We start from the raw sequence: 23060 nt of genomic DNA on the forward strand, positions 1-23060 counted from the left end.
CTGGAAACCATCCCTCAGATATGTTTAACATGATACTGTTCCATTTAAAGTCATCCCACATCCCTAAAGTCTGCATTAGTGGCTAGCAACACATATTTGGATGCTTGCAAATGGCAAAAAGCTACATGTAAAGCTTCCATTAGGTACCGTACAGCCATACAATCAAATCTTATAGGATAAGAGCTGTATCAAACATTCTGCCTTTATTTGTAGTAGTAATTCAGTATTATCGGTCGACCACAGTATGGTTATACAAGTACATAAATTGACAAAGCATATACAAAATTATTGTAACTTTTTGTGTTTGAACGAATAAAATGCAATAATGTAGCATCTAACAAACGGTACAAGTTTCATTACTTCACCACACACCCACATTTAAAGAACCTTGAAATGACTTATTAAAATAAGTTATAAGCAGCATGGCTACCATTTTTTTCATATAAGAGACGACACAGTTTTATAGAAAAATGAGTCTTTTTAATACTGTCCTTTTTTGTCTGCATAATTTTCTGGCAAACACATAAAAAAAAAAAAAAAAACAACTAAATATTTTGACTTTTTGACAAACGGAGACACAATACAAAACATGCAAGCATGTTGCAAACAGCTGCTGGCAGTCCAGCAACACAACACAAAGTCTTCCAGTTGATTTGTTAATGGAGGGGCAGATATGTCTTGTGTTTACTTTGTAGTGAAGAATGGATGGCGGGCAGAGAGTGGACAGTGTTGTGGAAAACCTGATGAAACTTCTTTTTGTTGCTTTAATTGCAATTCATCTGTAATTAAGATGTAGCCTCATGTTTTATGAGTGTTTTTTAAAAAGGAACCTTTGCATGTCTTATGGCACACTGCTGTAAACCATTTAAACTTTATCTGGTTCAGATTTTTTTACAGTTCAGAGACACTCATCAAATACATGATAAAATATCAGGATGAGCATTTAGCCTATCTGAAAATACAGAGAATATTATGGGTTTTTTTTCAGTGTGGGCCCAATACTGCTACATACAAGGGGCCCCACATCTTTTGATTTTTCTGTAAGCGTAAGGTGGGAAAAAAAAAAAGACACCCTTGATCTAAACAGTCAAAAACATCTTGTTTTGTCCACGTTTGATGATTACCTGAGTCCAAGATACAAGTTTTTCATTGTTTACCAACCTTGGAATTTCTACAATGGTTGAATCCTTAATGACTTTTCGGTAGGCTTTGACGACAATACTGAATGGGGCACAAATACATATGACAAAAAACAAAGATTTGACATCAGCCAGACTAAACAGCCTTCCTGTCATGGCATATGAAAATGTGGGCAGACTAGGTGGCTGCTCATTCAATCCATTTATCTTTCACAGCAAATTTAGCTCTCACTGAGCCAAAAGCGAATGGATGTGTGTAGAATTATGGATGGATCTGTTGACAGTGAAGGATCCAAGTTGGCATGCTTTGGAAGTTTAGCTCCACAAAATGTCTTTATCGTCATCTGATCATCAGTCTTATTGCAGTTTGTGATGGAGACACTGAAAAGTAGTATTAATAAGTCATTTCAGTTACGGTCTAGCTTCTTGTTATTTATAGCTGCGATTTCCTCCAGTTCACTTCCAAATCCAGCATAAGATTTGCATCTCATTCAACAAACCATGGTCAATGGTTGTGTCCATGCTGCAAGGACTTTTCTCGTCAATTGCACTTTTTTGGGTCTCATCACTGTCAAACCCATTAAAAAAAACACAACCCGCTTGTTGTCCCGCAGTGGTTTAGCTCATTTCCAATACGCTACAATTGTAATTGCTACTTTATCATTCTCTGAAATGGACAATCCAGTCAGTTTTGGAAGCAAAGAATAAGTGCCACACTCGGATTGGAATGAATGGTTAGGATGCTAAACCGCTACGCAGACCTTAACTGAATTTTGAATATTATTTCATTTCAGAAATATGAGGCCTTTAGAGATGATCGATTGTTATTTGATGGTGAGTGTCCTTGCATCAAAGGCACCTCATAGTCTAAGATACCATTTTGTTGCAAGGATGGCAGTGTCTGTGTCGTGTGACAGTGGTCGAGCTCCGCTTGTTTATGGGGTAGTGTCCCGTTTCCCCCATTTTCCGGACACACCTTGATGCCCTCAACTTCTGTCGGGTCGTCAGGATCTGCAGGACCCAGTTCCAGCTCCATCCCCGCCTTGCTCTGACTTTTCTTCCTGAGACAGATGATCATACCTGCCACCAAAGCCAAGACCAGCACCAGCGCCAGAGCAGCAACGGCGGGTATGAGAGTATATGTGAGTGAGCTCTGTGTCTCCACTCTAGGTTCTAAGGATGTAAGTGGAACCCCAGCAGTATGAGCTTCTGTACAAGACCCCGTTTCTACTGAACTATTAGCCCTGGAGTTCATTCTCTCACCAAGGGGACTGGCGCAGACTGAGTAGGTACAGTTGGGTATCAGTCCACGCAGGGTGTACTCGGGGTAGGATGCCGGAACACTCAATATGATGGGACGGCGGTCAGGGCCTGAGAGATTCCGATAAGTCAGCCTGATGCCGCGAATGTTCGGCCGTGTTTTGATAAACCGGTGCAGGTCAAGAAGGATAGATGTGGAGGTCACCTGGCGTGAGCTGATGGCATTGAGTTTTGCAAGAATTGTGGGGGCTGCCATGGACATCTCCGTTGCTGAAGGTTTTGGTGGCTCAGGAACATTGTCAGTGTTTTCACAATAGAGTCCAGATGTTCCTGAAGGACACAAGCAGCCCAGTTGTCCCATTGGGTCAAAATTACAAGTGCCCCCATTTAGACATATGTTTGCTGGACAGATGTGCTGCTCATATTCACCACTTGTGGAGCTTGGGGACGCAGGAGATTCTGATGGTAGTATGTCTGTCTTTGAGTCCAGGGTTTGTCCACTTGGTGGTGGAGGAGGGAGTATAGCATTGGTATGGGTTGTTTCTGGGGATGTGGTAGGAACCTGAGGAGCAGCAGTACTCCCACTGGGAGACTTTATCAGAAAAGTTGTGGCTGGTGGACATCCAAAATCCTTGTGCTCCAGTGCTGAAAGTCTCTTACCAGCATTAGTTGGAGGAAAGTGGCACCTGGTCTCTTCAGGCCTCAACAGATTAACAGTTTTCTCGTGCAGCCACCCTGGAAACCACGCTAGTGGACACAAACAGTTGAATGGGTTCTCAGCTGCTGCCAGATATGTCAGCCTGGGGAAAGACTGGAAAAAGTCTTGGGGAAATCCCTGAAGATTAACACCACTGAGGTCCAATTCTTGGAGCCCAATGAGTTTCTGAAAGTCCTCTTTTCTGAGCTCACCCAATTGATTGGCAGCCAGGTTGAGCTTGATCAAACCCTTGAGGGAGTCCTGCTTAAGTGCATGGGGAACCTCTGCAATCTGGTTCATGGAGATGTCGAGCTCATGGAGGTTTCCCAGGGAGGCGATGAGGTCATCATCCAGAGAGGCAAGCCCAAGAGAAGCCATTTTAAGGGCTTCCAAGTGAGGAGTCTGGAGGTCTGAAACACCCAAGTTTGGGATGTTATTGTAACTGAGGTCAAGAAGCAGAAGTCGGGGTAACTGAAGGGATGGCAAGGAGGTGAGTTTGTTCCCTTGGAGCTTGAGTTCCAGTAGCATTTCTAAACCTTGAAAAGCTTCAGGGTGGATGCTCTGGATGAGATTCTGATGAAGATACAGTCTCTCCAGCTGGACCAACCCAGAAAAGCTGTCTTTGAAAATGTGAGTAATGACATTAGAGGACAAATCCAAGTTCTTAAGCTTCGACAGCATCTTGAATACACCATCCGGAACCTCTCCCAGCTCATTCTGGCTCAGATCGATCATATCCAACTCCACCAGACCTGTGAAGTCATTTTGGGTCAAAGCGTTGATGCCATTTTGAAAGATGTAGAGATTCACCGTGCTGGCTGGGACACGGGGAACCGTGTTGGATCGTCGATTGATGCAAAATATTGTGCTCTGGCTTTGACAAGAACAATCTGCTGGGCACTCGAAGGATGAAACCAGAGAGAAGGCGAGGAAGAGTAGGAGGAGGTGAGGCAACATGGTAATTCCAGGCCTGGAACTCTGGAAGACAAAGCAGGAAGAGACCTATGTTAGTGGTGCTTTGTGTGTTTGTCCTTGCCATCAAGACGAGAAACAAATGATGAGTAGCTGTTTTGTAAAAATGCTGCCATCTACTTTTATTTTAATAGCACATTATTTCTTCTTTATCCCTTTTCTTTTAGTTGAAATTTTAAGTGTTTCTCTTAAAGCTTTCAGGATTGACAACACCCCCGTATTCCAAAGCCAAGAATCTGCCATCAAGACTTTACAAAACCAGTTCCAACGTTTTCCCTAATTAAATGTGACACAGTATTCAGCCATCAAGACTTCTTTGCGTGGCTCCATAACCTCAGCTATGTGTCAATGTGACGCCAAGCAGGTCGACGCGCGCACACACACCCAACATCAGCGGCCAACATACTTTGCATGTTTAGCTCCGGCAGATGCACAGTCTGCAACACAGCTGGATTCGGTTACCCACAATGCACTGCAGCCATCGCTCACTATGAGACAGGCCTGCATGAACCTTTGCCCTCCAGGAGGAGGTAAAGAGAGGGAAGAAAATAAGTGTGTTGGGGGGACATAGACAAAAGAAAAGGAAGGAAAGTGATGTTTTGTGAATGTCACTAAGTAGAATACAGACCCTTTCTAAGGACCAAGAACAATTTCAGTTTAGATCAGCAATAAATTGTTCCCCTTACCCACCTCTGCTGTAAAAGGTCGAATTGTATACCTGTCAACATTGGGATTTGAAAATATGGGAAATTTTCTGTTCGGCTTAATACTAAGCTTGTGCATTTTTAATTGTCTTATCTCAAATTACCAATCAACGGTTTTATTAAGAATTTTTGTAAACAACTGTATACAAAGTCTGCCATGCTTCCTCCGCCTCATGGTGTACTTGACTCCGCTTTTACAATTAGCAGAACTAATATTAATTGTGCTGGAGCATGAAGAGAAACTTGTGTACTCTACAGTTTGCTTCACTCTAATTGAAACAGAATCTTCCATTGTATGTTTTCTCTGTCGTCAAGTGGCGTTGAGACATCAAAAGAACTCCTGTGGCTAAATCCCGGCAGGTACTCGACTCACTATTGCTCGTTTATTTATTCTGCATGCTGGCGGGGAGAGTTGCAAAGATTAAAGAACTCAGGTAAAAGGTAAACTGGAGATATGCGTGATAAAATAACCACGGTTGTGTCAATAAAAGCAAAATGGGCCAGTGGTGGATTTCTTTAGCACTCTAAAGTCACGGCCTATGAAAACACGTATTTGCTGTACAGCGAATAAGAAATACGACTCTTCGCTGTTGTTTGGAAATCAGGAGAAGTCAGGAATGTAGGTACTAAAGAGCAAAGAGGGGAACATAAATTACATTAGAACACGGCTCTGAGGGGAAATTACTTCATCTTCATGGAGGGGGAATAGTGCAACTTCCACTCCCACCCCCACAACAATCCCAAAAGTGGAATATCCTGTTACTTAATCCCTGAAAGGCTGAGCTGTAAAATCAGTTTAAAGACCCAAATTGCTCTAAAATCAATTTGTGTTTGTGGAATGTCAATACATGCAATTTGGGTGTTTTGTAAACCGAATGATGGACTAGGAGTATGAGATGATAGCTGGGGTGGGAGAAAATAGTCAATGTATCGTTATCTCAGTATCTTACGGTATGGTATGCAAAGTCTTGCCGTCTGATGTTTTCATTTAAAATGCATAAAATTGTGTTTCTGTGTCCACACTTTGATACGAAGATGACATTTTGGTGAGTGAAGGTAAACTTTTAAGAACAGTTCTCAAAGTGGACGTGAACGCTCATTCTCGTGTTTTTCTAAAACAGAAAATGGGTCACAGCTAGATCATGATTATTGTGAGCAAAATAAAATATGCCTGCACTTTGACCGTAGCTGACAACTTGATCACATCAATCATGCTAATCATGGTAGAACAGAAAATATCAGGAATTATCACTGTTGCATTTTCATCCCTCATTGCAACCAGTTTTATTTAGTTAATAGTGCATTAAAACAGACACTGTGAACCAAAGAAGGGGGACCATCTCCTGCATGGCCATAAACACCTGACAACTGCTGTCTAGACTTCATAGTGACAACTGTAATCAGGGTCTATATTAAGATGTCAAAACGACAGCCGTGAGAAGATTTTAATGAGAGGAATTGTATTTCTCTAAGAAACCAACCAAAACAACTACAAAGTCACCACAGCAGAGCACAAACCTCCAAGGTGGAACGATTGTGGTGTGCATATTAACACAAAGGTTGAAAAGACAACTTCAAAGAATTGTTCCAAAAAGTGAAAAAAAATGGATGGCACCCAGCAACACTCTTCTACACTTGCGATTCACAACATCCACAATATGGCACATTTACCATATGCCATCACTTCATAACACAACATTGCAGCACTGCAACTGTCAGTATCTCTTGGATTATTTGGTGTTTTGTTTATTACTAGGTGGTTATCATTAATGAGTAGCAGTAAGAGTGATTTTTCTTTTCAGTGTGGCCCTAATCCTCCTTTGTAGTGTAATGTGGTGATGCGGATTGTTTCGTTTTATTTTTGTTATGTCATGGGTCAAGAAAAAACAAGCTGCGGGCCCAGGCTGGTGGCAGCACAAGCACAAGTGTGGCAGCACAAACAGACTTCTCAAGCAGGTAGACTCCTCCAGCTGGCACCATTTATTAAAAATAAATACAAATTACATTTATACTATCCTCTTGTTGCTGTTTTTAATCGGAGAGTAGTACTTCTTGACACTGGACAAGTTCGTACGTGAAAATGACATCTGTACACTAAACCACAGATAAGTGGAGTTGCTAACATCTCACGAAAGGATGTATTGTGCCTATTCCAGTAATGACATGGACAGAATGCACCATATAGGCTAGGGCTATTTGCACAATGCCTGAGTTACAAGATTCTCAGTTTGACACCTGGGTGGTGGTGTTTTCATTCTATAGATCTTGGGCATCCATGGCCAAGGACTACCTGTGCAGATGTCTCACAAAGCTCCACTAAAACCTTTTCACCTCGAGGCTTCTTATCTTCCCCTCTCCTTAATGAGCTGCTTACATCTGGAAAGTATGCATGACCCCAAAGACAAAAGCCAACAGATGCAGCAGAAGCAGTAAAGATTCCCCCCTGAGGTTTTCATTCTGCTTGTTTTCCAGACAATATACTTTCATCTACTTCCTACTAGCATCTATACTGATGTCATCTGGTTTAGGGACTACACAGCAGTTGTTTACACCAGAGTTTTATTGGAAAACTGCTTTAAAAAAATGTTAAAAATCAAAACAAACTGAGGACAAATGTGTTAACTGTTGAGGCAGGATGTAAGGTTGCAACTAACGTTTAATTTCTAATGCGATTAATCTGAAGCTTGTTTCGATTCGAGTAATCAGTAGTGATTTGCAATACCGCTGATTTTGTTTTCGATCCAATACCGAGTCAAATTCAGGCTGGAATTGGCAATACCGATCAATACTTTGTGCAAATTCACCTATGTCTGGTAAAAAGTGTTGTTTTTCATATCATAGCATAAAGAATACAAGGCCGTCCATCCATCTTCTTCCGTTTATCTGAAGTTGGGTTGCGGGGGCAACAGCCTAAGCAGGGAAGCCCAGACTTCCCTCTCCCCGGCTACTTTGTCCAGCTCCTCCAGGCGGATCCCGAGGCATTCCCAGGCCAGTTCCTTTTATCGGAAAATCAAATGTGAATTTTGTTTCTTCCACAAAAGATTTTCATTCTAGTTGTCTTTAGTTCCATAATCGTACGAGGTTATCATTTATTGTGATTTTGATTTTTGCCAAAACCCCCCAGGCTTAATCAAAAGTATCTATTTTGAGTTGAGAATCGATTTTAGAGCATGAACAGCTGGTATCGGAAGCATTGCTATTTCAGTATTGCTCCGCACATCACTAGTAATCAGTTAGGCCCTTGACAGACCAAATCTATAGAAACCAAACACAAAGTTAGTGGTTTGGTCTGCAACAGATCAGAAAAGAGGCAAAAAATGTTGATCACTGTTTTCAAAAGTTAAAGCTGATGTGTGTGAAAAGATAAGAGATAATTGGTTGCTTTCATGGGTGACTAAGGAAATAAAAATAATTCACCTTTGACAGGCTGAAATCAGAGGATATTTACATTTTTTACATTCAAAAAACGATGAAATACCATACCAATACCATATTTATTAATTGGATAATAGACTATTGATTCATCAATTAATTGTTGCAGTTCTAACTGGATGCATGTAAGGATTTACAATCAATCCAACAATGGTGGAACGCTGTAGGACTGTTAGGGTTTATAACTACTTGTTTATAGTACGTGAAATTTTACACTTCCACAAAATTTGGTCAAAAGTTGGTTTGGGATAATACCTGTCTGGACAAGCAGTAGTGACATCGCCAACCACTGGCCTGGCATGCATATTTGCTTTTGCGGGTCAGCGTGAACAGGGGTCATTTTTACAACATCTTTACTTGAAACTTACATGAAAGAAAAAAACTTTTTTTTTTAAATATTCAGTAAATGGATGAACACAATTACTGTATCACGCCCATAATTAAGGGTGTCCCGACCCGATATCAATATTGGATATCAGCAAAAAACGAGTATCTGATTACAGTTGTCCCTCACTCAATCATGGTTTGGACATTGCTCCCTCACTCTTGTGTTTTTTTGAAAAATTAATTAAATTAATAAATGATCACTGTTTCATGGTTGACTACGGCCGATTAGTCCGAGAAAATGCATATTTAAGCAAACAGGCTTTTATTTTATCATTATTTATCTCACAAAAGGCAAAATAATAGCACAATAATAATAACAATAATAATAATTATCATAATAACATGGCCTATAGTTGTGGCCGTAGTCCAGCTACAACTCAACTCTAAATCCCTGATGTCACTTCCTGTCTACACATCTGGAAGACAAGCACAAGTCTTATGTCTTAAATGGCTTATTTCTCTGGTTATATCTACTGCATTGGCTTATATGAGTGTAAAGGCTACTAAAGGGGTGTTTTTCATTTCATGTCTAGAGGGCTCAGTTTATTATTAATGAATCCTAATTCGTGGAAATTCACTTATCGCAATTATCGCTGTCTTGCTATTTCTACATGATATTTTAACACAAACCCTATTTCTTCTCCACTTTACCTTACCAGATGTGCGCACACACAATGTAAAAAGTTGCATCACCTCATTACCACAGTGTTAGGTCTGGAGTCTTGGTGGTTTAACTGCTGACTGCAACTTCTATTGCGCTGTGTGTGTGTGTGTGTGTGTGTGTGTGTGTGTGTGTGTGTGTGTGTGTGTTTACTTAGTCACATATCTATTTACTTATACCTCTGACAAATGTCTTCATAGAGTAAACGCACACTTCTTGTCTGTGTAGATGCACAATCAATTAGTTCTAGTGCCTGCCTGGGTCCAATCTTGGCGACCTTGGCAAAGAAAGAAACAATGGCTGCATTCTAAAAGCTAAGAAGTCTTGTAACCCTTCACAGGCGAGGTTAGAGTTTTAAGAGAACAGACGTGATCCCTGCCATTACTTTCGCAGCGTGAAAGCAGACAGCCTCCTCCGCTCTATGTGAAGACAAATATGGAAGTCATTGTGGTTTTATTGGATGAGGAGCATATTGTGCACATCACTTTGGTTTGGATTGTTCTTTGTAGCACAGTCTCACAATGCACAGCAGCACCGCAGCTTTTCTCTTTGACTTAATTTTAGTTTTTCAAGCATAGCAAAAATATATATTTAATCATAACATCCCATCTACAAATCCTAGGGTTGCTAAGGAATGGAAAATTACCCAAAACCTTCCATGGGAAGTAATGTACTGTAATTTTTATTCCAATCCCCGTGCGATCCAGTGGTGAATACCTGTTACTGTAAGTGGGGCTTTATCGTTGGTTGTATGTAGTTTTCTACTTCAGTTACTGCTTTATCATGATTGCTAAACTTCGCCCTTTGATTTGGTAATAAATTATTATGCAGATTTAATCTATAGCCATTGTCAATGGACCAAAGTGATGCTTAAATTCAAGCCATTCAATCGGAAGAATGCCAACAGACTGCAATAAAAGATATGTAGGATGATTACTTATTTATCAGTGCTCATGTGAAACTTTAGCAAAATGTAACCTTGCAAAATACACATTTTGACTCTTACTTTACATTAATTAACCAATTATGTGAAATGTTATCCAAAATGTTACCATACAATTACTATAAAATTTATACCAATTAAATTGTGTTCAATTTTTCAAGTAAATTAATATCCAAAGATGTGTTTTTTAAGTGTGCAGGAGTAGGGGCTACATGGCTTCAGGTCAAATGTCTGAATGTAGAACGTTTGGGAACCACTGCTTTCAGAGTATTCTAAACAGCTCTTTTTTTCAGACCAGCGTTAGCTAGTTTTTCATACCTGACAGTTTCAACTGCTCACTTGCAGTCTGCAAGGAACTGTTGTATGAAAACCTCGCTAACACTGGTCTGAAAAAAATAAATGTTATGACAGACCAAATGAACCTCATTAGATTATAATTTAGAGTAGTCAGTGTACAGCTTGTATAATAGTTTAGATTTACTATCCACTGAAAATGAGTCAGTACACATCCATTTTTGTTTAAATAGCTGGTAATACAAGTGAGCAGCAAGAAAATTGTGTCTTGACTACAGTCAAGCGTGTTGGTGGTAGCATCATTGTGTGGCGCTGCATGAGTGCTGCCAGTACTGAGTGAGCTGCGGTTCACTGAGAGAAACATCCATCCAACCCATCCATCCATCTAATCATAATCACAATCCCAATAATAAAGTTTAGAAAAGAATATTACATTTTTTTTTACGATTGACAGTTCTTCCCATTAAATTTTGGCGCACAAGCCACACGTTGAAAAAGTCATAACTATTGTAATAAAAATAATGGGAAACTTCATTATTATTCGGTAAAATTATATTTTTAGAAAATCTTTTCAGATAAATCTGTTTTTTGATTTCACTAGGTTGTCATTTGTTGTATTTATGAAGCCTCTTATTACATTTTACTGCCTTTTGATTGACAATAAATCCTTCAATTAGACCCTTTTCGCTATTCAGATACCAGCTGGTGTAATCATTCACTTATCAATCAGCATCACCAGAGACTCACGACATGCTTCTGCCTTTTTACTTTGGAGCCTATTTAAGTGCTTATGTTGTACCGTAGTGGATGAAAAAAGCTCTCACATTACAAGTGAGTGAGTTGAATGAGGTCAAAGTTCATGTTAACACTCCTGCTCCTTGCGTTTGTTTGTATTTTTGAGGTTGCTGGCCTGCGTTTTAAAATAGCTGACTGTTTGACGTGACAGGCCGCTGACTTACATTGATACTATCTTTAAAAAAAAAAAAAAAGAAAAAAAAACACCACCACACCCGTAGCAGGAGGAAGCAACAAGGCGGGCACTTGTCAGCCTCACACACGACTCCCCAACGCACCCTGAGGCCTGTTGGGATTCTTGGAATGGAGGGGAAAAATGAGTGAGTGTGCGGCGGGAGGGATTGGAGTGTTTACACACACACACACACACACGCACACTGCTGGCCTAATGTGATTTTACACTGATAGCTTGATGAATGCATGACTTTTGACATGGTTAAACTCTATTAAAAATAGCACCGAGACTTACAGCGCTTTAGTTAAACACAACTTCATCACAAAGTCAGACAAAGAAGTGCTATTAAAGCATAAAGATGCATGCTATCACTGCATTATTAAGCAACATGACACCCACAGTGGAGGTCACATGCTGCTGAGGACAACTAATTCAGTTCAGAAAAAAAAAAAAAAAAACAGAATAAGAAAGCCACAGTGGTGGTGCTCACGTGGTCTCCCTCCACACAGTTTAACTCACAATTGAGGTTTCTTACTAGCTTTCATCATATATGTAACAATGTAGCCAGCCACACAAACTAATAAAAAAAACACACACACTTGAATGTGTTGCCAGACTAAGATGAATTATGTTATGACTAAGTTGTTAATAGCGTTAAAACCAGTGTGAACCAGGAAGTCCATCCAGAAAACAGTAAGTGAGGAAGAAATAAAACAACGCACAAGTGAACTGTTAAAAAAAGGAAGCAAGAAGAAAGAAGTCTGGAAGTGACAGAACGCAGGAGGAATATGTTAGAAGTAGGGATGTCCTTTATAATTGACCGATATTGGCATACAAATGAGATTGGTACGGGTGTCACGAGACACCCAACTCGCGAGACGAGACGATGCATGAGATTGGGTCCATGAGACAAGACAATATTTTAACAAAAATACACTGGAAACATTTAACTGGACAAATCAACTTTTTTATTTAACAGCGGCTGCACGGTGGTCTAGTGGTTAGCATGTTGGCCAACACAGTAACAGCTTGGAGATCGGAAGACCTGGGTTTGATTCTCCCTTGGGCATTTCTGTGTGGAGTTTTCTCCGGGTACTCCGGCTTCCTCCCACATTCCAAAAACATGCAAGTGAGGTTTGGCGACTCTAAATTGCCCATAGGTATGAATGTGAGTGTGAATGGTTGTTTGTCTATATGTGCCCTGCGATTGGCTGGCGACCAGTCCAGGGTGTACCCTGCCTGTCGCCCGAAGTCAGCTGGGATAGGCTCCAGCATGCCCCTGCGACCCTAATGAGGAAGAAGCGGTGTAGAAAATGGATGGATGAATGGACAAAACTTTTTTATTGTCCCAAAAATTTACGCTCAAAGACATTGTCAACATTGTTGGAAATCACATAAACCACTGTTAAGATATTATAGTGTATAATAATAATAATAATATATATATATATATATATTTTTTTTTTTTTTTTTTTTTTTTACCCCTGTCCTGTCCAGCCTTTAAAGCAGATAGAATTGTATACCTAAATGCCGTCAAGTGCTCAACAGATTTACTCTGCCAGAGAGAAGTGTGATATACACTTCCCCTGTCATACAAAATTTATTCGACCTTGATGCTTGTTATAAAGCAAATTTGGAGCGACCGGACCGGAGCAGGAGGGGACAGAGAAGAAGAGAAAAGGAAACGGGGGGGGCGAGAGGGGACAAAAACAAAAAAAAGAGAGACAAGAGACAAGGACAACAACAGCAACAACAACAATTGTGACAGAACAACAGAAACATACAGAACGACATCAGCAAATAAATGTCCGTGACAACTATAAAGACGAACAAGGATAAAGGACAAATCAATATCAACAACCACAATGACAAAGCTGTCAATGACAATCAGACATAATAGCAGTCATGAAATGATGAACTATGACAGTGATCACAATGACAATACTGCATTGAAACAGTCGCACACAATAGCAGTCATGAAATGATGAATTATGATAGTGATCACCATGATAATACCGCATTGAAACAGTCACACATAACGGTAGTAATGAAATGATTATCCATGATAGTGAATAGAATCAAAGTTACTGTAATGCACATCATTGTAAAAAAAAAAATATATATATACATATACACACACATATACATACATACACATACATACATATATATATATATATACATATATATACATATATATATATATATATACATATATACACATATATACCGCACATACACACATATATATATATATAGTCATACTGCTGATATCACCGTCGCTGTAATAAAACCAACAACATAATAACACCCTGGTTAACTCAGTGAGTAATGTGGGGAAGTACGTATGTACTGTGAGTGTGCATATGTACAGGTATCTCTGTATGTAAGGAAGACTTCATATATATATAAAGGTGCAGGAATGTGTGGGCGTGTGATTGTCACTGAGAGTGCATGAAAGGAAAGGGGCCGCCTTCCACCTCCCAGAGAGCCCCGCCCCAAATAGCAAGGCCGGGCCCCGGCCGCCAGAAGGCCACCAGGCCCATAGGGGCAGGCAGCACAAAGATCAGTGCCCCAAGAGCCAGCCCAGAGAGCCCCCCCCCGGGAAGACCAGTAAGGGGCCGAAGAGAGGTAATCCCAGCCAAGGACAGGGCGCCAGCGGGCCGGAGGACTGCCAACCCCTGAGACCAGCGAGAGATCACACCCCACAAAGGCAGACGGGTACCGGGGGCCACAAACCGGCAGGCCCAGAGACGCCTCCACAGCCGGAAAGAAGCCCGCCCGCGCCGGAAGCGCCAATTCCCGCCCACCGCCACCCCCACCCCCAGGGAGCGGAGCCCGGCCCGCCCCGGGCCAACCCCCGCCCGACCCCCGACACAGGGCCGCCCCGCCAAGGGATGCAGGAGGCACACTCTCCACCCACCCGGCGGAGGCACGGGCGGCAGAGATGTATCGCCCAGCACCTGACCCCACGGAGCAAACCCCTGTATGCCCCCCCCCCCCCCCCCCCAAAATAAATAACTAAAATAAATAAATAAATAAAAATACACACACGCACGCACATACACACTCCTACGCACCCACACACACGCACATAAACACTCCTACGCACAAACACACCCCTATGCGCACGCTCATACACACTCTTACTTACTCAAGCGCGCGCACACACACACACACACACACACACACACAGTGGTCGACTGCCCGACACCCGGAAGCCCCACCCTATCCCCCGTTGGTAACCCAAGGAGCAGCGGAGCCGGGGACCCCGGGGTCCCAGACATACGATTCAGAACCCAGGGGCGGAGAGCGCAGACCGCCGGGGAGCAGGAAGACACCCGGCCACACCCCCCCAGCGGTAGGACGCCGCCAGCGAGGCAGACAGGGGAGTCAGCGAGGAGGAGAGCGGGAAACCGAGCAGGCAGGCGGGAAAACGGGCGAGCAGCCAGGCGAACCACCACACAGCGCCAACCGACACCCGCGGGCCAGCAAACCCCGAAGAGAGAGCGGGAGCACCACACCCCAAGCCGCAGGGAGGCCAAGCACCAGAGCCGAGAAGGCGAGACCAGCAGCCGACCAGCCGACGGCCCCCACAAACCACCAGAAGCCAGACCAGCCACATGCCACCAGAGCCGACAGCGCACCACCCGCGCACCGGAGCCCCACCCCCGACAAGCCCACAGACAGACCGGGGGAGGCGAGGACACAGACAGCGGCCCGGCAGCGCACAAAGCGCAACGGCGACAGACGCCCAAGCGCCCGGCAGAGCACGACCCCCCCCAGCGAGCCCGGCCCCAGGGCACCCGCCCCCCCACCCCCACCCCGCCACCCAGGCCCACAGTACCCGCAAGCATGACCAAGCCCCAACCCACCAGCTGGCCCGGCGCCCCAGCAGCCGCCACAGCGCAGCAACCACCGGCCGCCGCGACAGCACACGGGCCACCCGAAGCACCAGCACCGCCCCCCGGAGACCGCCGAACCCGCCCCAAGAGCGCAGAGGCGCCCGCGGCACGTGTCAGTCCAGGGGGGGCACCGCAAGCCGCCCCCCCCGGCGCAAGCCCCGGCATCAACAGGCCCCAGAGGGCCACCCCAGGGAAGGGCAGGCGAACCAGACAAGGGCACCCCACAGGCCAGGCCGCCCCGGGCGAGCCACCGCGACGGCCAGGCCCCCGGCCACACCGCCGACCCTGGCGGGCAGACGCCGAGGTGCACGAGGCACCCCAATCCAGCCCGCCCCACCCGTGTATGTGATAAGGTGTGATAGTGTCTATGATGCAATTAAAAAAATAAATAAATAAATAAAATAAAATAAAAGAGGATGGTGTATCTGTGTGCATGTATATGGAGTGTATGTGGATGATAGCTAATGATGCAATTAAAATCGGGGGACAGCTGCCGCTCGGAGGGCCCCTCACCTGGCCAGCCCCCCCAAACCCTAAGTGTCTACTCTGCGATTAAAATTGGGGGGCAACAGGTCAGTGGCACAGCAGGAGCAAAGGAGCCCCGCAAGGCAGCTCCCCTCCCCAATCACGCCCGACCGTAGGCCACCCCCCAATGTCCTATATATATATGTGAGGTGGTGCAGTGGCACAGGAAGGACGGGGGCCCCACACCCCAACGCCGCCCAAACCGAGCAGGGGGGGGACCAAGGACACATGACCGACCGGCCGCCCACCACAGCCCAGGCTCGGGCGTGCCGCAGGACACACCACAGGCCCTACCCGGCCCGCCAGGATGCCCAGTCCGGCCCACCCAACCCCCCAGAGGCGATACCCCCAGCGCCCACCAACACCGGAGCCCCACCGGAGGTAGCGTTCACAGCGCCACCCCCAAACCGCCAGACACCACGGACAAGCCACACGCCCCCAAGGCAGATCCGACCGCCACCAGGACAGCGGGAGCCGCGCCCACGCGCCCCCCGCATACCACCACGGCCGGCAAGGGAGCAACACCACGACGACCACAAGAGCACCGGACCCCACATAGAGCGGAGCACGGCCGCACCCACGAAGCACGCAGGCCAGAGGCGCCAGGGAGGGACAGAGAAGCAAGCACCGCACGACCGGGCCCGCGAAAGGAGCGGCCCCCCGCCCGGCGCCCAAGCAGATGCCCCCGCCCGCCCCGCCCCCCGCCACGCCACAGACCGGCCACCGCCCCACCCCCCGCCCATCCACCAACACGCCAAGGGGGAAACCCCGGAGGGAGGGAGACAACCGCCGGCCCGGAAGCAAGGACCAGCCTGACACCAGCAGGCAGCAGGGACCGCCCGCCAGCCCCCCGCCAGCCCGACCCCCAAGCCCCCGGCCAAAGCCACCCCCCGACCGCCCCACCCCGGAGCAAGCATCCTCCCGCCGATCCCGGGAAGCACCACGCAGATGGACACCACGCCGCCCGCCCCCACGCGCAACCCGCCCACGGCCCCCACACGCCCCACCCACCGAGCCACAGCGGCCCCGTCCCTGAGGGGAGAAAGCAAGGGATCCCCCCCACCCCAGCACCACGCACCCCCCACCCCGAGCCCAAACCGCACATCCGCGACCCCCACCTCCGCGCCCCCGTCACCGGGGGGACAGCCACAGGCAATAATAATAATAACAACAACATTGTTGGAAATCACATAAACCACTGTTAAGATATTATAGTGTATAATAATAATAATAATAATAATAATAACAACAACATTGTTGGAAATCACATAAACCACTGTTAAGATATTATAGTGTATAATAATAATAATAATAATAATAACAACAATACACTGAACAATCACTGTTTTTCTCTTATCTACTTGTCTTTGTCTATTTATGTCAGGGCTGTCCCGCTGTCCTTTGATATTTATAATATATATGTATTTATTGTTTATTTCTGCAATGAGCCAGGTTCCACAGATAGCTGCGCCACACTTGAGACACCAATGCATGTTTTGCCAGGAAGGCGTGGTGCGGCAAGGCAACAAAGGATTGTGTCCAAACTCTACTTTCTCTGCTGTGTTGGTCAGGGGCTGGATTGCATTATGGAGGGTTTTCAGACGTGCATATGGAGATGGCGCTCACTCCCACTCGTCGGCTCTGCGGATTCTTCACCTTTGTTGATCGCTTGTATTTCATTACCGAATAAATGCATGACACAAGAAACACTTACATGTGCACCATTACTCACTAAATATACCGACCGTGTCGCTAAATTGTGTGGGGTGTGTTATGAAACGGAATAAGTAATTACCGGTACTTGAAAGTTGTCGCTGAGCCGAATGCATTGACACCACTGTGATTAAGGGTGCAGACAAGTATGGACATCTACATGGGCTGATCTGACAAATGTTAAGTAAAATTTGATCAAATGTAGAAATACTACAGCTTTTGCTTTGACATCAACAAGAGGCAAGCAGCTGTTTAACTCCGATGGGGGGAAAAAAAGCCACACGTCACTCTTTGACGCTGACGCTGGGAACACCAAGGTAGGTTGGATTGCCAGGTGTGCCTAAAGCACTTAATGTGCACTAGCAATAATGCCTTGCACACTGCCACTTTCATATTACATTTCTTATAATTCAGCCTTATTACTGTATTTTCCGGACTATAAGTCACTTTTTTTTCATGGTTTGGCTGGTCCTGCGACTTAGACTTGTACTTATACTCTGAAGCGACTTATATATTTTTTTTTCACACCGACAGCCGTGAGAGAGCACTCTAGGCTTGTGTGCCAGTATCTGCTACTCCTATCACTTCTGTACCACTGAAAATTTACACAATGTAAAAATCAACTTATAAAGACACCTGAGAAAGATGGAACACAAATGCCCCCAAAAAGAAAATCATATTCTGCAGATTACACGCTGCAAGTAAACTAGTTAAGTTATGTGACTGTAAGCTGTTACTGTTCAAATGTTACGTTAACATTCCACCTATTCACGGTACGATAACAGACGCCTATTTAGCCTGTTGTTCTCCATTTTATTATTACTATAACTTGCCCTTCAAGATGAAATGTCTGTTCTTGGTTGCCGTTTTTATAAACTAAATTTCCCCTATAAAATGTGACTTCTAGTCCAGTTCGACTTGTACATTCCTGATCAAAATCTTTAGACCAGTTGAAAAATTGCTAAAGTTTGCATTGTGCACATTTGGATCTTAATGAGGTTTTAAGTAAGCTACGAGATGTTGTATGTTGTTCCCACTAGCCTCCTGGAAACACTCGCATCAAGCATGCCCAAACCAATTTTTGAAGTGAGAAGCTACTCATTACTGAGTCCTACTGGGAACATTTTTTTGTTCTGGTTTTGAGAGGTTTTTTTGTTATTTTTGAGCGATGGTCTTAAACTTTTGATCAGCTGATAAACAGCCTATTTCAGTGTAATTGTTGTTTTTCAATAAATTACTTTTTCAAAAACCTTTTTGTCTCACGCCCCCTTCTTTCTTTTGCATATTGTAGCTCTACTTAAAACCTCATTAAGATCCAAATGTGCAAAAGGCAAATTCTAGCAATTTTTCAACTGGTCTTAAGATTTTGATCAGGAATGTATGTTTTTTCTTCTTCATTGTGCATTTTTGGCTGGTGTGACTTATACTGTAATTTGATAATTTGTGAATTTATTAAGACTAACATGTCTTACTTGTTGATAGAATAACATATTTCATTTGACTATTGGTCATGATGTTTTAATGACTTTTGTTTAGACAAAATGTGATTGTGAGTATATTTTTATCACCCTTGCCTTGTTAGCTTGCAACACGCCAAACATCTGTGAAGGCACCAAGGAGCCGAATGGAGATATACCACCTTCACGGCCGCTAAAGATTGTCATATCAATCTTTTTAGCTGAACCAAGTCGTCTTAAGAACCATCTGGTCAACTCTGAGACGTTCGCCATTGTGAGCATGACATCTCTCCTCTGCACAGCTGCTTGTCTTGGACCGTCTGTGTTTATGGAGTGTCTTGGTCTAGACTGAGAGGCGAGCCTATGGCAACTAAATCACACACGTTATGCACTCACTGGACACTTCATTAGGTACAAGATCCAAGAGCTGACGTTGTCTGCAGCACTTGATTTTCACTCGCTCACTCACATAAGTTGGTACCAAAAAACTAGTGACTCACGATTTGGACTTTTTTTCGTTTCAGAGCTTCATACATGGCAAAACATAAAGGTCAGGCTATCTATTATGGTGGACATAATTGATAGCTGCTCAGCTGTTAATTTTTTGGTGGTGATCGCCTCAAGTCCAAGTTCACTGGGAACCAAGTAAAAAATGAATTTGCAGCACACCACTTCAAGTCATGTCAAATTTAAGGTCTTGATGAGGGCCTTACTGATCTGCAACTATGTTGTCAATGTGTCCTCATATGACCATGTAATAACCATAAAACATGCTTTTTGGCTAAAAAAGGACTTAATATACACCTTATTTGGCGTCCTTCTAGATTTGATATAGACTGGTTGAAACAAAAAGCACCATTTAAAAAAAACTTCCACTTGCCGTTAGGAATTTTGGCATTCTTAGTTTGCAGAATTTAGTTTTTGTGTCAACAAGGGGGCCGTCTCGTGCTAACGTCCCATTAGCCTGGTCCTTCGTTGCCCAAGCAGATTTTTCTTTAAAAGTCAACTTGATTTGTACAACTATTAATTGAATTTGAATGTAATTGAATGAAACCATCTGTTTTCAAAAGAATAAGCGTACAAACAGCACATGCGTCTCATATTATCATCTATTCATGTGGTCAGTGACGTAGACTTGCCCCTGACAAACTCCCAACACCCCACCCCTTGCCAGCACACAGCGAGGCCTTGGAGCAGATGATGCAACATAACACTGTTAATGGCATATACATATACAGTAGAGTACATATACAGTGGCCTCAGGGCAGCAGGGCCTCACAAAAAAAGGTCGAGGTCGCAACTCTTACCAGGTGATGAGACAGCGCTTGTACGACAGCAGTGTTGGTTACATGGGCACGTGCGTAACAATCTCAACTGGTGTGCAGTTACAATGTTGTAAACCGTAACTGAGCTAATGTCGCCTCAGGTGAGAGAGGCACTTTGTAGGTAGGTAGTATTTAAATATGTAGGAAGTCTTGTTGGCTTGTAAGTAGGCAGGTAGATAAATAGGTCAATAGGTGTGTTGGCTTGTAGGTAGCTACAAAGGTAGGCATGTTAGCGTCTTGGTAAGTAGGTCAGTCGGTAGCTAAATAGGTATATACGTTGGTCGGTGGGTGTGCAGGTGTCGAAATACATAGAACTGTAGGTAGGTGTGTTAGCTTGTAGATAGGTAGACGCTAAATAGGTAGATATTTAGGTAAGCATGTTAGCTCTCCATACGTGGCTAAAAAGGTAGGTAGGCATGTTAGCTTTGCGTTTGGTCAGTAGGTAGATAGGTAGGTTGATCGGTAGGCATGTTAACTTTCAGATAGCTAGATGGGTAAGCCTGTAGCTAAATAGGTATATGTGTATGTAGGTGTGCAGGTGACTAAATACGTAGTAGACATGTAGGTAGTTGTTTTAGTTTGTAGGTAGGTGAACGCTAAATAGGTAGCTCTTTAGGTAAGCATGTCAGCTTGTAAATAGGTAGATTATTATATTTGTTTTTTTCTTGGATTAAAAGCTACTTAGCAAATAGGAAGCAATTTGTAAAGCTAGGAGAATACACATCTGCAAGTTTAAATCTAACGTGTGGAGTACCCCAGGGGTCAATATTGGGACCAAAACTGTTCAATTGGTAAATAAAATGACTTATACCCGTATGAATTATCAAGACAGACTTAATGTGTTTTTCCTGCAACTACTAAGCGCTGTAGCGCACTGAATTGATGCATTGCCACCTCACGTGTACCACAGCATGGTCCATGTCATCGGAGAAAATTAGAGCAGAGACAAAATAAAAAAGAAAATGAGCATGGCTGAAAGTGGAGAAGTAGAGGCTATTGACGAAGAAATTGTTGCTAAATGGGGAGGTACCTCTAATATGGAAGTGGTTTGGTTTTGATAGAGCAGATGTGGAACAAGAGACCATAATATACAAAGTTTGCAAAGCAACGGTGACAGCAAAAGGTAGGAACGCGACAAATTTGTTCTACCATCTCAAGGGCGCAAACGGAGTCGAGTACAAAGTGTGTCATTAGCGTGAGACCATCTACACTTACCCAGTCCATCCATCCATTTTCTATGCCGCTTCTCCTCATTAGGGTCACGGGGGTATGCTGGAGCCTATCCCAGCTGACTTCGGTCGACAGGCAAAAATACAAAACGCTTTGGTCCATGGCCTTCCTTAGCACAAAGGTCAATGATGGCATAAACTGATGCAGTGTCATATTAAGCCAAAGACATGATTCCTTATACTTAGTAGAAAGGGACAATATTTAGCTGTGCTTTACAATTTTACACAAGTGTATTTAATTATATGTGTTAAGATTTGTAGCTTTTTATACAAGACTTCGGTGAATTATAGAAAATGGATGGATGGATGGATGTAGGCCTCCCACGATAATCAATAAATCGATTAACCACACAATAAATAAAAATGAACTTGATCATTTTGCCCTCCGCGATAAATTGGCATGTGCATGCGTGTTTGTTGGCACTAGCAAGTGTACACAGTGCTGCAATTCGTGAGGAGTAACAAGCAAGCAAACGCAAACGGGTGATTCTCCTGAAAGGGCTACCAGCGATGAGTATTCAAAGGCGTACTAGCAGCAGTGCAGTGACTTTCGAGGGTCACAACGCACAGACTACAGTGATTTTAAGCCATAGCCATCTGAAAATACACAGCAACCATATTAAGCCTCCGTTATGACAGTCAACACTCACTGAGATGTTTGATTGGCAAAGTAAATACAAACGGAACAGCACAAAATGGTGTGCGTTCACATGAAGTGTACTTTCCTACATCGCAAAAGAAATGCTGCTCTTTAATACAGTTGAAAAGACGGCATTTCAAGAAATGCTCCAAACGTTTGACTGACAGTATGAATTGCCATTTAGTTGGTCTCAAAAAATGTTGACTAATATCATTTAGTGTCAATTTGTGGGACGATAAACATTTTAAGAAACACCTGCATGGTTTTGTGAAAGTTTGCTTTTCCAGTCATTTCATTGTAGTTTTTTTAAAACCTTCTTCAAATGAACGTTAAAATCTCGTCTGCCTGTGAGCTGGGTATTGGCATGTAGGTAGCTTAACAAGTAGGTAGGCAGGTAGCTGAATAGGTTGGTCGATATATAACAGTACCGTGTTAGCTTGGAAGTGGGTGGCTGAAAAGGTTGGTAGGTGTGTTGGCTTGTAAGTTACTAAATAAGCAGGCATGTTAGTTTCTAGGTAGGTAGGTAGGTAGCTAGCTAATACTGTATGTTAGCAGATATGTACTTCGACGTGGTAACTTGTAGGCAGGTAGCTCGGTGGTTAAACAGTTACGTAGGTACATAGGTAGGCATCTTGCCTTGTAGGTAAGTTGTTGAATAGGTAGGTAGATATTTAGCGAGACATGTCAGCTTGTAGGTCGCATGTGGCTAAATACGTATGTAAATACATTGGTAGGCGACTTGCCTTGGAGGTGGCTAAATAGGTAGGGAGATGAATACATAGGCCTGATAGATTGTGGGTAAGTAGG

At 43.8% G+C, this 23060-nt stretch overlaps 1 protein-coding gene across 2 annotated transcripts in view; it reads right to left on the reverse strand.

Annotated features, from left to right (window-relative positions):
- Window positions 1-202: 202 nt before the first annotated feature.
- LOC129183045 (vasorin-like) overlaps window positions 203-23060 on the reverse strand; it is a 28486-nt gene continuing 5628 nt past the window's right edge. For both annotated transcript variants that reach the window (XM_054779846.1, XM_054779847.1), the window contains exon 2: window positions 203-4074. In XM_054779846.1, the coding sequence (XP_054635821.1) occupies window positions 1930-4053 (2124 nt within the window). In that variant the 5' untranslated portion in view covers window positions 4054-4074 and the 3' untranslated portion in view covers window positions 203-1929. The remainder of the gene's footprint in view (window positions 4075-23060) is intronic.

Source organism: Dunckerocampus dactyliophorus, chromosome 6, assembly GCF_027744805.1.
Source record: "Dunckerocampus dactyliophorus isolate RoL2022-P2 chromosome 6, RoL_Ddac_1.1, whole genome shotgun sequence".
NCBI classification, from domain to species: domain Eukaryota; kingdom Metazoa; phylum Chordata; class Actinopteri; order Syngnathiformes; family Syngnathidae; genus Dunckerocampus; species Dunckerocampus dactyliophorus.